General features: G+C 35.8%; 1 protein-coding gene across 1 annotated transcript; it reads left to right on the top strand.

Annotated features, from left to right (window-relative positions):
• The first annotated feature begins 1938 nt into the window (after positions 1–1938).
• Sin3A (SIN3 transcription regulator family member A) lies at positions 1939–15187 on the top strand. Its single transcript, XM_077443085.1, has 28 exons — positions 1939–3770; positions 5566–5687; positions 5765–5867; positions 6326–6474; positions 6568–6812; positions 7548–7671; positions 7757–7847; positions 7936–8041; positions 8121–8352; positions 8437–8571; positions 9061–9237; positions 9320–9810; positions 9883–10157; positions 10370–10492; positions 10576–10799; positions 10888–11061; positions 11143–11247; positions 11337–11480; positions 11557–11827; positions 11906–12036; positions 12123–12279; positions 12366–12556; positions 12638–12821; positions 12906–13075; positions 13149–13307; positions 13399–13629; positions 14002–14460; positions 14546–15187. Exons 2-28 carry the CDS (start codon positions 5604–5606, stop codon positions 14762–14764), a joined length of 5154 nt encoding a protein of 1717 aa, XP_077299211.1. The 5' UTR covers positions 1939–3770; positions 5566–5603; the 3' UTR covers positions 14765–15187.
• Positions 15188–17887: the final 2700 nt, after the last annotated feature.

Genomic DNA, 17887 nt, shown 5'->3' with positions numbered 1-17887 from the left:
TGTGGGGAGATTCGCCTCCCCCCCGTGTGTGTGTGTGTGTGTGTGTGTGCAATCGCAATCGCGTAGTTCGTACGCATCGTATTGTACGTGTGTTGATGTGTGGGGGAGGGGCAGGGGCAGGGGCGAGGCGTGCGGTGCGCGGTGCGGTTTGCTTTGCCGCCATGTTGCCGCTTCGTTTGTGCGACGTTGCCGCGCGGTGAAAGCCGACCTGTGGCGCGCTCAGACGGACGCCCCTCCCCTCCCCGCCACTCCACTCCACTCCACTCCACCACTCCTCTCACAGTGTGGTCTCCTCGCAGGTTTCCCCCTCGCCCCCCTCCCCTTCCCCGGTCCTCGTCGAGCTTCGCCCCCCGCCGCGCGGCGCCCCGGCAGCGCCGAGCATCGAGCATATTGCATAAGCGGGGCGGCCGCCGCTGTCACTGCAATAATGGCGGTGGCGTCCCTCCCCCTCCCGCTCCCCCCTCCGCCAGAGGAACCCCCGCCGTCGCCCTTTGTTGTGCCGCCGCCCTGCCCTCTATCGCTTTTTCCACGCAACTCTCCCGTCGCCCGCCGCCCGCCCGACTTTCATATGTTTTATTTTCAAATTTCGAACGTTTTGTAACGCAACATATGCGCGCGTGTGTGTATGTGTGTTGTCGAGAGAACACATGAGCGCAATTGTGAGTGTCGTTGATGGCGTCGTGTCGTCTATGGTTTTCCAAGTGTGGTGCGCGCGCGATGCGACGTCACCTTTGTTTGGATCGATTTGAAATTGTACGTGAGTGTGTGTGTTGTGTGTGTTTGTATGAGCGATTCTATCTGCGTGTGTGTGTGACGCGTTCCAAGAATAAATACTACGTTGATTTTGTGCAAAATTTTCTTTATGTCAGGTGTTTTTCAGGAATTTTTTTTCGCATTAGATAGCCGCCTTTGTAGTCGAGAAATAATAATGTTGTGACTTTGTTGCTTTGTTTGATCGAAAAACAAAAGATACACGCAAAATAATTGTCGTTGAAAAATAATAAATTTGTTCGATTGTTTTTCGCCTTTTAGTGTTATATAAATAGATATGATGATTTTGTTTTAAAAATTTAAATTCCGATATATATGAAAACATTTTAATTGTTTTTGTTTTCCTATCAAATAAAAGAAACGAATCGGATTATTTATTTATTTATAAAATATACACCCTGCGCATTGTCTCGTATCTATTTCGATCCTATTCCAATGTGCGCTTATGATACAATGAATAGAATTGCTAAAAAATTTGACACGGAAAAATTCTTCGCTGATATTACAAAAAAAATCAGAAATGTTTTTTCTTTTAGAATTATTTTTTTTTATTAAAAAAAAAAGAAAACTGCTGATGCTGTCTCTCACAGAGGTGTGCTCATTTACAATGCCCTCCCTGAATGTGTCATCTAAGACTGGATGCATTCTTGCGAGGTGCGAAGAGACACCCCTGTAAAGGACAATGTATATATAGTCTAAATATATAATTTTGGAGTTATGTATTGAAGTTAGTTAAAATTGTGGACGACCTAACAGGCTAACCCTATAAAGCCAATCTAATGAGCACACTATAATGATTACAATATTTGGAAGTAGTAAACTCGGCAATTTTTTAAAAATGTATTATTTTTATTCTTTTGAATTTATTTCCTCCAGTTTCCGTTCTGTCCGCCTACTCCAAGTATGATATATTACACTTTATGTAAAGTTGTGTAACTTCTGTTCGATTTTGATCCTACCTCAAAATGCGAAAAGCATGTTTGTATTTATGTGGTGTGTGTGTTTGATATTAGTAAATCTGGTGAGTGTGACGATTCCTTGTCGATCTATAAAAAGGCTAAAATAACTTTTATTTTTGATATTCCAATTTATAATATTTCACCACAAATTGAAATTATGTTGATGTAACGCCAACTATTATTATGGAATATGACTAAATCATGAAAAGGTTGAATGTGAAAGTCGACCAGTTAATTTTATCTGTAGTGTACTATTTCTTTTCAAGCTAGTTTTCGTTTATTTTCTTCTCGTCGAGAGAGTATAATGGCGATAAATTGGGAATACTTTAGTGGTGTGAAAAATACACACAGCTGTATAGTATTGAGTGAGGTTTGCTTATTACCGTCGTTTGCTTTTTCCTCGAAAGAATACGTATAATTCTTTGTATATATATTTGTTTTAATATAAAAATAGAATTCGCGTGAATGATCGTTCGAAAGGGGTGTGTTGTCGGAGCGAGTTTAAAATTTCCGCATAGGTGGCGTCACGTTGCGAAAATTCTGATGCATGTTTTCAGCGTTGCGGAAAGTAAATTTTCCAAAAATTCTTTTCATGCTTTTTTTCTATATAGATAGATGATACGACGTGATATATATTTTTTATTTCATTTTCGTAAAACGGTCGACGTCATCGTTTCCGCATCGCAAGAAGTGCGCCGCATGCCCTTTCGAGTTGAAAAGTAATCGAATTACTACGTATTTTCAAAGAACCGTATGATTCACTAGTGTGTATATGTAGATTTCACCACACATAGTCAGTTTGAGTGATTCACGAACGTCCATCCTGAAATTCATACATTTGTTCCGCGACCGCAGAAAAAGTTTGGGAAATGCCGTCCGTAGGTTTAACACGCACGCACACACACAAACACATATACACGTGTACGGTGATGATAATGGTATACGGTTTTTGTGTAGTAACAGCTGATTTAACAATAGCAAACCGAAGCCGCTAATGTAAATTTAATGTCAAAAATTGTACTGCTGCAATCATATGATCGATTCGACATTGGCTTCGGTTTATCGCAGCGCAGCGCACCCGCTCGCTGCCACACTCCTTTGTCAGAAGCGGAAGCCGAACGCGACATTTTCATCGCATCTTGCACAACACAATGTGTGTGAATCCTGTTACACTTGAGAGATTAGGCAGAGCAAAAACAACAAAACGAACTAGTAATAAAAAACCGAGAGACGGCGATAAGAAATCACACACACACACACACACACACACACACACACACACACACGACGACGACTACGACGACGCACATACCGAATAACCGAATAGTGTAAACAATGACGGAATCTCTTATGTGGTCGGATTTTAAGGTTAAACTGCGAATGTAGGAGAGTATGCAAGTGAGAAGTAAGTGTGCGCACACGGTATATAGGGAGGACGGGGTGTGTCATAATAATATATAACATAACATAGCATAGAAAAGGATTGTGTGGTGTGGTGTGGTGTGGTGTGTGTGTGTGCGTGCGTTTGTGTGCGCAATAAAAGAGGACGTCAGCGCACGACATACGGACAGATACTCGGAGCGAGAGAGGGAAAGAGAGAGGGCCTCGCTCCGTCCGATGTCAACGGTGTGTGTGAGAGCGAGCGGGCGAGCGGGCGAGCGAGTGTGGGTGGGTGGGTGGGGTGGGGTGGGGTGGGGTGGGGGGAAGGTGCGCGCGCAGCCGACCCGCTATCGATCTGATTGGACGGTTGGCGGCGGCGCACTGCAACACGCACGCACACACGAACACGAACACACGTACACACGTACCGAACACAGGGACGTGTTTGCGCGCGCACGAACCGCTCTCGACCCGACTCAGTTTGAACAAAACCGCGCTAACAGAGCGCGGTCTGCGAGAGCGGCTGTCGTGGTCGAGGTGGGTGTTGTTCCCGTTCCCGTTCCCGTTCTTTTATTTTCATCGGGGGGGAGCATGTTCTTGTGAAAGATGGCCGATTCGGAAGTGCGTGAGTGGTCAGCGAGTGCTCGTTCATTGTTGGAGGTACGTTGCCTGCCTGCCTGCCGTATCTAGACGACTGGTTCTATTCATTTTACTCTTATTCTTTTTCTTTTTACTCTTATTTTAATTTGTGATGTGAAAATGTGAAACTTTTAACGGATCATTGTTTCGAAAAATTATAGAGGTGTGTATAATTTATCGTATCGTATTTGATGGTCGCGCTAATTTATGAAGGAAAATTTTATCTTTGCTTTCCCAGCCTGGAAAAAGGTATGGCTTCAGTGCAATTTTTATGCTAGTATATTTGTCATTTGAGACGATGGTTTTGTTTATGTTGCTTTAAATGTGTCGACATTTTATATAATGACACCTATTACGAACTAATCTTACATTTTTAGTGTTGTCTATTTCTATTCGATTCACGATATAATACGAGCAACATATGTGGATTTATAACAGGGGTTGTCGAAGTCGCTTCCCCCCCCCCCCATTTTCCGACTCCGGCTTGTGTGATTTTATAGTAAGATCGACTTTTCTTACCAACGTATAAATTTTTTTTTAGTAATAATAAATATAATAGTGATTTTGAAAATATTAAAATTATAAATGAATTGATAAAAATCACTAATAATTGGCATGCAACCTAATGGTATGACAGGTATAAATTAGAAGTAAGTTCATTCATAGTGTATTTGTATGAATTTCTTTATACACAAATAAATCAATTTAATAAACAAAAAGAATTGAAAAATAATGGTATGAGACAGAGGAAACGATCGGTTTTGGCCGCAACACAAAAATACGTACAATTCTATAATTTTTTATGTAATTAAAGTTTTTTTTATAAATTATTCAATCAGTGTATTAGTAGATTTACTTGAATAAAATTGAAAACTAGAATTGACACAGCTTAGTACTATTAAATAATAAAAATAAGTCGGTTGATATTTTACGATTTCGTCTTCATTTGAAATGCTCATGACTCCACGACCTTACATGTGACAAAAAAAAATAAATCGTTTCAATTTAATTAAATTTTTTTGTATTATAAGAATTTACTTTTTATTTGACGCTCGGTGTGTTAGTATGTCAAAGCCCCAAAATTGCAGTGGCAGAATGAATGAATGGAATGAATTGAAATACAAATATTATAACGGAGAATCAGGTCAATTTAGTTTGCAAATGGGTCGGTTTGAATGTTAAACCCGAGTCAGCGAAATTGCCGATCCCAGAAATAATATTATTAAATTTTCACTTGTAATGCTGAGGTTTTTCATTTTACTGTTATGGGAAGTTTGAGGTCGAGTCGAATAGTGCTTTTGCCATGTTATGCTAGACAGTATTTCTGCGATACAAATATTTTCACAGCACAATATTGTGTAACACCATGAAACTTATCTCTTGTTTTTCATCAAATATTATTTATTGCTCGCTTTGGATAATCTCGACGAGACTCGAGGTGCATCTCCGTTAGAATCTGCAGACCAATGTCCAACGTTTTCCATTAAATAAATAAATACATTTGCCGATTACTTGTCTATCAAAATAAAAAAAAATAGCGAAGTTCAAGCATTTAGTTCACGGTCATCACTTCCAATTTGATTACAATAAACGTCCAAGGCTAATATTATTTACATCGATCCGAAAGTAAATAATAAAAATAACCGAACGCGTATCCATACACTCTGATAATTTTCCGCACCTCTTCGAATATTTGCGTACATGTGTATGTTTGTTTTGATCGTGACTGATAACCCGGAAACGTTGTTTTTCCGATTGTATGGAGTTTTTGAGTAATTAATTTTTAATTAATATATTTTTTTTTTATTTGTTTCAGATTAAATAATAGCGAATGTGAAAATTTTCGCCGCCAATATGATGAAAAGAGTGGGTGTGGCTCGGCTAACTACTGCCGGTCCCGATGATCAACCTCCACTCATCATCACAACTGGACCACAAGTGTGTAACGCTTTTGGCTTTGAATTTAAATTGAAAAATGCATTCAATGATTGTAATTTTTTTATTGTTATTTTTAGATTCAACAGCAGCAAACTGTTTCGGGTGTGAACGTTCACACGCAACAAAGCTCCGTAGGAGGATTACATGAAAACCCTACACCTCATCAGACTACTATTATCGGTGAGATTATATAGATTATGAGCCCCATTATATTTGAAAGTGGCATCAGTTCACTTTTCTTCATATCGAAGAAACCTTTTTCAAAACATATTCATGTGTAATACGTTTATTCTGCTTTTCCAAGTATTTCTGAACATATCGAATTAAAGGAAGTGATAACAATTTGTGAATTAAGTCAAACAGAACTTGTGTTTTTAGTTTTTTTTTAAATTGAGCTTCCGTCACTTTCAAATATGATGGCTCATATATAGTTTTCGATTTATTACAGTTAGTTTAAAAGTTGTGCTAATAAACTGCACGTTGAAAGATTTGTTTGAGTATATCGATGAGTTCATAGTGATCCGGGAAAAAAATTAAAGACATATACAGAAACTTTTCAATTTAATTCAAATTAAATTATAATTATAGTGTAGCAGTTGTCTGACTCAAATTCTAACGTTATGTGTTTATTTTTTTAGTGAGTACACAGCAAGTTATAAATTATTCAAAAGAGGGTTCCAGTGGAGGAGGCACTCTCCAATATGCCGGAGCACAATATCCTGGACCGCCTACTAAGCCGCCTCCGCCGGCGCCTCCTCATCATCAATCCCAACACTCCCGCCATAAGGTATTAATTAATCCCCACCCTGAGTGTTAAAATTTTTATATGGAGTCGTTGGCGAGTGTTGTTTTTAACATGGCAATTCTCTTCTTTTTTTAGGGGGTGGTTGGTAATCAGTCGCCTGGTGCGCCCGTTCAAGTTACCGTCGGCACTGTTTTAACTAATAACAGTAATGCCGTCGGCCCGCCGGGCTCTGTCGTTCCCGGCAGTGTCGGCACACAATTTCAGAGGCTAAAAGTCGAAGATGCATTATCTTATTTGGACAAAGTTAAATTCAAATTCAATAACCAACCTCAAGTCTACAACGATTTCCTAGATATCATGAAAGAATTTAAAAGTCAAAGGTGTGTGAAGTTAGTTATGCGTATCCGTTATTTCTAGCGGTGAAATCTCAATTCAACGGTTTTTGTCTTATTAACACTTTCAACTACTTTACGTGGCGATTTTTGTATTTCACTAATCGCGTTGAATGTAAGTTTTTATTTGTCATGCGTTTGCATTCTTGAAATGTTTTATATTCTTATGTACATGTCGTCGTATGATATTGTGAATATGAGTGAATTTTCGATATTTTATTTGTTTGTATGAATATCAAAACATTTTGGACAGATGAATGGATTTATAATATTATTATTACCTTTGAAGCCTTTCGAGGTCTGTTCTTTCAATGGTGGAGCGTTCGTTGCATTTGTCATATTTCGAATATTTTCGAATGTTTGATTTGTGTTTAACATTTGTTTAGCGTTGTTTTGAATTTTTCAATTTCAGCCACCTAATACCCCTTTCGGTCTGCGAAAAATTTTCACTTCGCTCGCATCTTTGGTGCAAATCAAGCAAATAAATCCGATGGACCGGTGACCAATCGAAACCAAAACCAAATTCGGAATGAAGACGGATATCCGACGTCTCTATTCATGGCAAATAACCATTTACATTCATAATAATAGAATACTACTGAAAAGATTGAAATGAGATTTCATCGCGTATTTTTCTTTTTGTTTGAAATGATATAATCGAGTATGGTACATATATAAGCGAAATATTTTATTTCATAATGCGATGTTTCTGTAAAATTTCAGTATTGATACACCTGGTGTTATCGCCAGAGTATCGAACCTTTTTAAAGGTCATCCCGAATTAATAGTTGGGTTTAATACTTTCCTTCCTCCTGGATATAAAATAGAAGTACAGGCAAACAATCAGGTAATATTTCACTTTTATTCGGAACGTTAATAAAGATTTATTATTTATGACACGAATTTCACCGATTTCTTTTCACCGATAACAGGGTTTTGCATATCAAGTCTCAGTGTCAATGCCGTCTCCAAATTCGTGCACTCTTCAACACCCACAAGGACACAGTCATTTAACCCATCCAAGTCAGTGCTGTTTCAATTTCGTTTCAACGTTTGTCTAATAATAATTCGATTTCACGTTTGCTAATGTTTTATTATTTTATCTCGACAGGTTCTGTGTTGACCAGTGCTGGAAATTTAGTAATAGGCACATCGCAATCTGTTCAACCTTCACAAACTCACCAACAGCATCACCATCTAGTCCAAATACTTCCCGGGTATGTGTTTTGCATTGACTCATCGCTTTGAAACTGACGATTATTTGTTTTTTTTATTAATGAAATGTTGCAATTTTAGATCGGGTGCAGGTGCCATTGTGCACAATCTGTCGACGGGGACTACGACGACGAGTGTCGGCACGAGTGGTGGTATTGGAGCGTCCGTGGTACCTCCTGTAGTCTCGACGAATACTCTCCATCATATTTCACAGGCACATCAACAGTTGGAAGCGCCGGCGCCTCCACCTCCCAACTCTTCCAGTCAACCCGTCGAGTTCAATCATGCTATTGAATATGTCAATAAAATTAAGGTATGTATTTCAATTGTTTCGGCTTGATCTTGTAATTATTAGTAAACTGTTGCTCATTGTCGATTTTCTCCCTTTTTTTTTTAGAATCGATTTAATCGTCAGCCTGAAAAGTATAAGCGGTTTTTAGAAATATTGCATGCTTACCAGAGGGGTCAGAAAGAGCTCAATAAAGAACCGCAACAAGTCAAACAACAGTCTGAACAAGAAGTATATGCTCAGGTAATAATTGGTTTCTTTTTTCGTCTTTATTTTTATTCACTCTTATCATCAACCAAATATTGACAGACTAAGCAATATTTTTTCATATGCATATATATGTATGTGTCATAAGAGAATAGAAGCGAGTGGATGTTTACACTGATGTTTGATTGGCAACTAGTCAAAAATGTTCCGGAGAGCAAAGTACCAAATAAACTTTCATTTAAAATTTTCAAGAAATAGTGCTTCTAAGTTTTTAATCTCAAAAATAATTGAATAATATTCACTTAAAAGTGATGCCAACGATAATGCTTGTGCAAAACCTGTTTAAACATCTGACTTGATGCAAACATATACTCCTTATGTATATTATTTGGTGTAATATAATCTCGATTATTTTTATATGGAAAAATTGTATTTACTATTGTACATTGACCTTTACTGTTCCACTCATTTTTATAATCTCTTAAGAAAGGAGTTTTTTTTATAAAATTGAATTGTCATTTATAGGTCGCTAAGCTGTTTGAAAATCAAGAGGATCTTCTAGTAGAATTTGGACAATTTTTACCGGACGCTACAGGCGGCGGAGGCATAGGTGGTGCTGCCATCAAAGCCACTGCCGCTCTGGATGCAGCACGTGCACCTGACCAAGCGCGACCTAGACCCACTACTCATCCCCCGTCACAGGTATGTCATACACAATTTAATTCGCACATAATATGCCTAACATACCTGAGAAAAATTTTCATTGATGTTTTTTCATTTGCAGCGCAATATAGAAACAATGATGATAGAAACTGATTTGCCTACTTATCATACGGTAGCCGTGGGCCGAGCTCCCTCTCCAGGATACAATGTCTCAACGCCGTCGACACAACCGACCATTCCGCAACCGGCGCCCGTTATCCGTGCGGAACGGGACGTTTCATCGTCACATCACATTCAGTCGTCGCAATCTGCCAACCAACACTCTTCCAGCCAAGTGTCGTCCCATCACCCGAAACATCTTCTTGGCAGTACTCATGTCAGCACAAGTATTAGTTCCTCGACACATCATTTGAAAAGATCGCCTAGTTTTTCATCGTCGAATCAAATCGGGGGCTCCGTTGGTCCACCGCCGCCCAAGAAACACAAACTTTTGGCTGCTAAAGACGTGTCTTTCGCCGAGGCTGCTAAGTACGGCTCGCTAGGAGATTTCAGCTTCTTCGATCGGGTACGAAAAGCTTTGAAGAGTCAAGAAGTTTACGATAATTTCCTAAGGTTAGTCTAACTTTTATTTTCTTTCTTATTTTATTTTTTATTTATTATTCATGTTTCCATTTATTTTTTTAGATGTTTGCTACTGTTTACAAATGAAATTGTTTCCAAATCGGAACTTTTGGCTGTGACTGCGCCATTTTTTTCTCGAAATCCTGAACTGCAACGGTGGTTACAAGAATTTTTGGGATTGACGGCTGGAGCGGCAGGAGGATCTCCACCTACGGCTAATAATGCCTCATCTCCACCACCTGTCGCTGCCCCAGTGCACACGTTTCTTGGAAATGGATCATTTCTGCGAGATCAAATTCTCTCTCATCCTTCAAATCAATATTCGCTCTCGTCTTCGGGTGAGTTCATTATGTGTTAAGATGTTTGGTGATTCGTGTTGGTAAAATATTTTGTTTATTGAATAAAATATTGTACAAGGCGCATATTAAGTTCAAGTAATCGAATCCGGACGTTTGTTTTAGAAAGAAATGGTGACTTGAACTTGTCCACACTGCTTAATCCAAAAATTCAGAATATAATTAATTTTTTTATATTCTTTTATGATTTTTAGGTTACAGTTCTGGTTTTTATTCTTCAGGTGGTGAACGATATACCGGAGAAAATAATACACTAGGACCGTTGGGGGCTCAGTTGAGACAGGATAGACCTCAAGGGGACGCAGCCATGGAAATAGGTTGGTTTTTTTTACTAAGAAATTGTTCTACTTTAATATCGTGCGTTGTCTGCTCGAAATTAATTACTAATATTTAATTTCAGATTTGACCACCTGTCGGCGATTAGGTACGTCTTATTGTGCGTTACCTAGAGCGTCTGCCGATTCACCCTCGCGCCGTTGCTCTGGCAGAACACCTCTGTGTAGGGACGTATTGAACGAAACATGGGTTAGTTTCCCCACATGGTCGGAAGATTCCACGTTCGTCACAAGTCGAAAAACCCAATTTGAGGAGTATATTTATCGATGTGAAGATGAACGATTTGAGGTCTGTTTTGATTTTTTTGTGATACGTTCAATTGAATTTCTTTTGGTGTTCATTATTTTTATGTTGGTGTTTTATTTTTTTATTTCAGTTGGATGTAGTTATTGAAACAAACGCTTCGACGATACTGGCTTTGGAAGGGGTGCATAAGAAATTGTGCAGATTGTGCCCTGAAGAAGCCACACGCTTTAGACTTGATGATTGTCTCGGTGGTACAAGTCCTACAATACACCAACGAGCTCTGAGAAGAATTTATGGAGAAAAAGTATAATTTTTTAATATATATCAATTAATATTTAGGTGTCCATATTTTGTCCAGCTTTTTATGATACATTTTTTGTTTCAGGCTAATGATATTATATCTGGTTTGAAGAAGAATCCCTTAGTTGCTGTGCCAATAGTTTTAAGACGTTTAAAAGCTAAAGAAGAAGAGTGGCGGGAAGCACAAAAGGTTATTTTTATTTTGTTTACTTTGAAATTATATCGAATACATTTTTTTATTTAGAAAATGTAATAAATTTTTATTTTAATTTTTTATAGGGCTTCAACAAGCAGTGGCGAGAAGTCAACGAGAAATATTATCTCAAGTCATTAGATTATCAAGGCGTTAATTTTAAACAAAATGATCTGAAAGCTCTACGCTCTAAGAGTTTATTCAACGAAATAGAAACTATTTACGATGAGGTGAGTTTTGTTTTGTGCATTTAAAAAAATTTTTTAAGGGAAAATTTTTATTTACATTTTTAATTATTTTAAAAAGCGGAGAGAACAAATTCAATCAAATGTTGGTTCAGCTTGTGGCCGTTCGACGAATATAACGAGTGCGAGTGGACCCCATTTACTAGCCCAGTGTGGACCTGGTGGAGCGCCTTTACTCGCGGATGCCGCCGATCTGCTCATTCATCATGTGCGACGACAGACTGCCATACAAAAGCAAGAGAAGCAGAGGGTGAAGCAATTGCTTCGCCACTTTTTGCCAGACCTCTTCTCACATCCTCGATATCCACTCAGCGATGATGAAAGGGATGATGGTCAGTTGTTTGTAGCAAAATTCGTGTTTTAAACCTTGCATCTAGTTTTGATGCTAATCGTTTGTATTTTTCTTTTAGACGATAAAGACTTGGATGTAGCAATGGATAGTGCCGGGTCTGGAAATGAAGATGGAAAGATGGGATCTGCTGATAATGAGGACGGTGATGCACGATTAAGTGGAAATCGAACAGTTAAACAAGAAAAAGAAGTAAGTTCCATTATAATTTATATTGGCTGTGTTTTAATGTATGATAATTTCAAAAGTTCTAATTTTTTTATTATTTTTTATATTAGGTATCCTCAGAGTCTGATTCAAATGTAACTGAAAAACCCTCTGGAAGAATAGTGAATAGGCAATCCAAGGAAGAGAAAGCAGCTAGTAGAGAAAATAAAGAAAACTTGAAATGTTCACTCACCTCAAGAAATAACAGTGCCGATTCTGTCGATAAAGGTAATTTGATTTGTTCATTGTTGGAAATTGTTGTTTGCAACTTTTACAAGAGACGTGTAAACTAACCATTGTTGTGAAATTTTCAGATATGCCAAAAGGAGATACCAATTCATCAACGAAAGCTTCCAGTCGGAGACGTGAAGGATCCACTGATAGTAATGCTAAAGTTAAATCGGAACCCATGGAATTAAAATCTACTTCGGAAAATACAAATAATTTAAGTTCTCATCTGCAGATGAAAGACATTAATAAAGATATGAAAGATCTCAAAGATAAGGTGAGATTATTTTTTTTTTCAATTTCCAATCAATAACAAAATTAATCAAGATAACAATTTTTTTCATAATTAATTTTGCAGAATCAACATCCCGTCATATTCTTTGGTAATCTCCAATGGTATGTATTTCTAAGATTACATTCAATCTTATGTCAAAGGCTAGCAGCAATGAAAAATTTGGCCGAAAAGTTAGCAGAGGAAGAAACTACAGACGTTCGGTTACGACGGCCGGCAACCGCAGTCGCCTTAAAATTAAAACCGGACAGTATGTATTAATTTTTTTCAAGGAGTGTATGATTGATATTTTGTGGGCTTTCTTTAACACAACCTTTTTATTTATTTTTTCTAGATGCTATACCAGTTTCGCAATACTATTCCAATCTTCTAGACATGATAAGATCAGTTTTAGATGGAAATACAGAAGCTTCAGTCTATGAGGATAATCTTAGAGAAATGTTTGGTGTGAATGCTTACATTGCATTTACTTTAGATAAAGTAGTATCGTACGCTGTAAGACAGGTATTTTTCTTTTCATCAATCTTATTAATTTTTGCTTTCAAGTATTTTGCTTAAATATAAATTTCTATTACAGCTACAGCAATGTGTTCAAGAGCGAACAGCTACCAAGTGCGTCGAGTTGCACATTCAAGAACGAGCACGAGCAAATTCTGGTAGTCCATCATCTATCGCTTCATATCAACGTCGCGCTCAAAAACTTTTACGAGATGATCCCACTTTTAAGATTTGCATTGTGAGTATAAGTTGGATGATATCACACTCCAATTTTTGTTCAAAGTTCGAATAGAAGATTATTATAGATTACGTATTTTTATTTGACACAGTTTGGAGGAGACGACTGCAAAGTTACATTTGAATTGTTGGAGAGCGGTGGTGGCAGCACCGTTGGTTGCATGAGCAACGCTGGTTCGGAATCTGCAATAAGCCAGAACGTCGGAAACGATTCTCCCGCCCCTCCAGCTCCCCCGGCTCGACTGGCAGAGTGGGCTCGTTATCGAGAGAGATACACAAATCCGGCCATAATGGATACTGAACTACCCGATGGTGTGTTTAAGGTATTTATATTTAAGGGCGTAAGCTAGGTGTATATGAGCCGCTTATTTTGAATTAACATTTTGCTAGTCCACTCTTTCAACTTTATTAATCTTTGCTTTCTTTGACTATTTAATGTTTCAGTACAACAGAAAAACTTAAGTACGTACGCACGGCTATAACCAATTTAGTTTTATTAGAATATATATATATATATATATACATAAATAAATAAATATGTATGGATTCCCTCTATATCTCATCACTTTCAAAATTTTCTGTTCATATGTGTCTTGTTTAGTACGATATTTTCCTATTTATAATAATTCAATCGTAGTAGTGTTTGTACACGTATGTCGATCTATATACTGATCTATATACCTGGTGTGTTTTAGGATGGGCAGTGGTTCGGTAGGAAGGCGATTTTTTTACCGCGAAACATTAGACGTTTCAACAAGCTGCATCCAAACAACGGCAGACTGTCCATGTCAAGAGAACCGGTAGTTCTTTCGAGCTTCGACTCCAGCATCAATTCATTCTCACCACCGCCGTCTCAAATAACGAGGAGGGCTGCGCCATCGCCGTCGTCGGAAGAGGACGACGACAATAGTATAATACCGAATAAACGCAAGAAGATCACACACAACAAGGAGTACATTCACGCGGGTGTTTCGTCCAGCAAAGATCCGGCGAATGTAAAAGATTGGAGTGGAACCAATTCGAACTTACCCCAGTTTATTAACGAAGATAAAACTGAAGGCTTGTTCGACAAGAAGGCCAATTGCAAGTTTGTTTACATACTCAACAAAGAACAGTTTATGTACAAAAAGGACGCACTAAAAAGAGCTTGGAAGGTGATGATCCTCGATATTTATTCATTCTCAGTATTTATCCTCGGTATTATTTGAAACTAACGTTGATTTTTTTCTCGCATTGCAGTGCCATAAGTCTGTGAGTAGATCTCAAGAATGTCGCTGGCGATCCTGGCTAGGCGGCTGGTGCAGTCGACACGTGTCGACTTCTCAAGCGCGTGCCGCTTCAGACTGGCTGCGGCGCGGCGCTCGCACTCTCTCCATCGGTGGCCCCGATGCGCCCCCGTACACCTCCTACACCAGATATAGACTAGCCAACACGCCGCCGCACGCTCCAGATCGGTAATGAGGACCGAAGATAGCCGAAGATGAAGCGGGAACGGGATTAATGTGTTTTCAATGTAACGATAACGATGATGTATGTATAACAGGATAACGCGGATCTCTTAAATTAGTTTATACGTTGTTTTACTACACACTAACGAAACTCACAATCGTGAACGGTCTGGTGTCGATATCCGAAATTTCAAGCCTCTTTCCTTCATCTTGCGTTTCATTTGAATGTCTACTTAAAAATATTTTTTGAAAATACATGCAATTGATTAAATGTGATTTTGAGGATATGCAATAGCTTGCCGTTTAAAAAAAAAATGGTGACAATTTTGTATATAGAGACTTATATGTAAATAATATTATTAATGTAAAAATAAAATGAAAGAGCTAGTTGAAATGTATCTAAGAGCAATATTTCTTCAGGTGAAATCAGTGTAAATATAGAATGTAATGGTACGATGAAGGAAAAGGCGATACGCGAGTAGGCCTCTTAAGAATGTATAATCTCTTAAATATAAATCTATAATATATATATATATATATATATATATATATATATATATATATATATATATATATATATATATATATATATATATATATATATATATATATATATATATATATATATATATATATATATATATATATATATATATATATATATATATATATATATATATATATATATATATATATATATATATATATATATATATATATATATATATATATATATATATATATATATATATATATATATATATATATATATATATATATATATATATATATATATATATATATATATATATATATATATATATATATATATATATATATATATATATATATATATATATATATATATATATATATATATATATATATATATATATATATATATATATATATATATATATATATATATATATATATATGTATGTATATATGTATATATGTATATATGTATATATGTATATATATGTATATATATGTATATATATACATATGTATATATAAATATAAATATTAGTTGCGCAAAAATAATACTTGTTTATAATTGTATAAATGTAATATATAAAATAAAGTGAAAAATGAAAAAAAATAGTTATATGAGAAAAGTACACCAATTCGACTGTATCGTATATGGGAAATGTATGTATGTATAGTATATATTCGACTCGCATGCAACTGACTATGGCTAGGTGTATGAAAACTTTTTAAATATATTTTTTTAATATTTTACTTTTATAATATGTAAACACACGTCTTATAAAGATATATAAATTTTGAATTGCTCGCGCGCGCACAAAACGTGTCACACATATCGTTACTGCCCTTCGAGTTGGTGTATTTTTCATTTTATTTATTATTTTTTTTTTTTAATCAATCTCACCAGAGTGAAATTCTAGCAATCAACTTCGTGCGAAATCGAAGAATATATTTTATATTTATATATTTGTAACTTTTAAGTGAGAAAGCGAGCGAGAGATTACGTGTACATATTGTGTATATACATATATAATATAATATAATTGAAAAGAAAAACTTGTACGTAATTTATAGTCAATATATTTGAGGAATTTACACACACTTAACATTCCATCTTTCGTATTATTACAACAGAACACACATTCGCCACAGAAATGCTTTTACGTATCTCGTGTACATTATATTACGATTACGATGATTTTCCCCGCCCAGTGTAAAAATAATGTATGTGTCGCGTCCTATTGAACGTGTTCTTTTATACGTACGTACGTGTTTTTTTTTTTCGTTATTAAGAGTGCGATTGTAACAATTGTTATACTTTTCATGCCCTTTCAATAATGCATTTTTAGTCGTATGTAAGTTTTAAAAGTCAATTTATTATTATATTTTAATTGAATCGTCGATCGACTATTTCATTCCTATGTACGAATTGATCGTACATACTCGATTTCGAATTTGTACTACTTAAAAAAAAAGATACAACGTACTGCTGGTTGGTTCTCTTGTACAATTTGTTGAATATTCTTAATGTATTATATATATATATATATATATATATATATATATATATATATATATAATATATATATATATATAATATATATATATATATATATATATATATATATATATATATAATATATTTATATATATATATATATATATAATATATTTATATATATATATATATATATATATATATATATATATATATATATATATATATATATAATATATTTATATATATATTTCCAATCAAATGTTTTTTTTAATGGTTGTTGATCTTTTGTATCGATGGGAACGTTTGTATTTGTGTGTAATGTGCGGGATGGAGTGGCCATACGTCGGAGATGCGTTTTATGCATACTCTGATGGTTAATAATATATTAATTTTTATTTTTTTCTCGACTTGTTATATATATATATATATTTTTCGCCCGGTGTTGATTGCTCGGCTTTCGATGATGAATCATTTGACAAGAAAGTATTTTGTTTATTATCTCTATTATTTAAGTATATAAGTTGTAGACGTGAGAAGCAGTGTTATTTTTAATATATAAACTCTTATTATTATATATGTCGGTGTACAATCGGCGCATGCGCACGCAAGTACATGTAGAGTTAAAATTTGCGAAGTGAAAAAAAGAAGAATTTTTAATAAGCCTGTTCCATTATTTGTTTGTATAATTCTCACTTAGTTGTTTTGTCTTTTTTGAAACAAAACGTATCTGTAATCGTATGATTTGTTTTTCTAATTAAACTTCACATTAAATGTACAAAAAGTTTATTTATTTTTTTGACGTTTGAATTTTTTTTTTATTGGAAAATTTCATTTGTTTTTTTTTTCTGTTTTTCTTTTATATATGAATCGTTATTTTTTCCCGATAAGCAAATGTGATACTCGTTTTAAATATAGTATGCATTAAGTGCGGTTAATTAATTTTATATAGTCATCGAACCGAGATTTGAGGGGTGCGAAGATTTCCTCGGCACACTTTCAAGCCATCAGTGATTTATTGCCTGTTGTATTTTGTTCTTTTCGATTTTATTTTCTGTTATCATTTCTCAAACACTGCAGTTCCCAACTTTGAGAATCGCATGCCGTACGTATTTGTACGTAACATGCAGCATCTCAGTTCAT

This window comes from Arctopsyche grandis, chromosome 12 (assembly GCF_051622035.1).
Source record: "Arctopsyche grandis isolate Sample6627 chromosome 12, ASM5162203v2, whole genome shotgun sequence".
NCBI classification, from domain to species: Eukaryota; Metazoa; Arthropoda; class Insecta; order Trichoptera; family Hydropsychidae; genus Arctopsyche; species Arctopsyche grandis.
The sequence above is the reverse complement of the archived record's forward strand: the minus strand, read 5'-3'. Positions and strand labels throughout refer to the sequence as shown.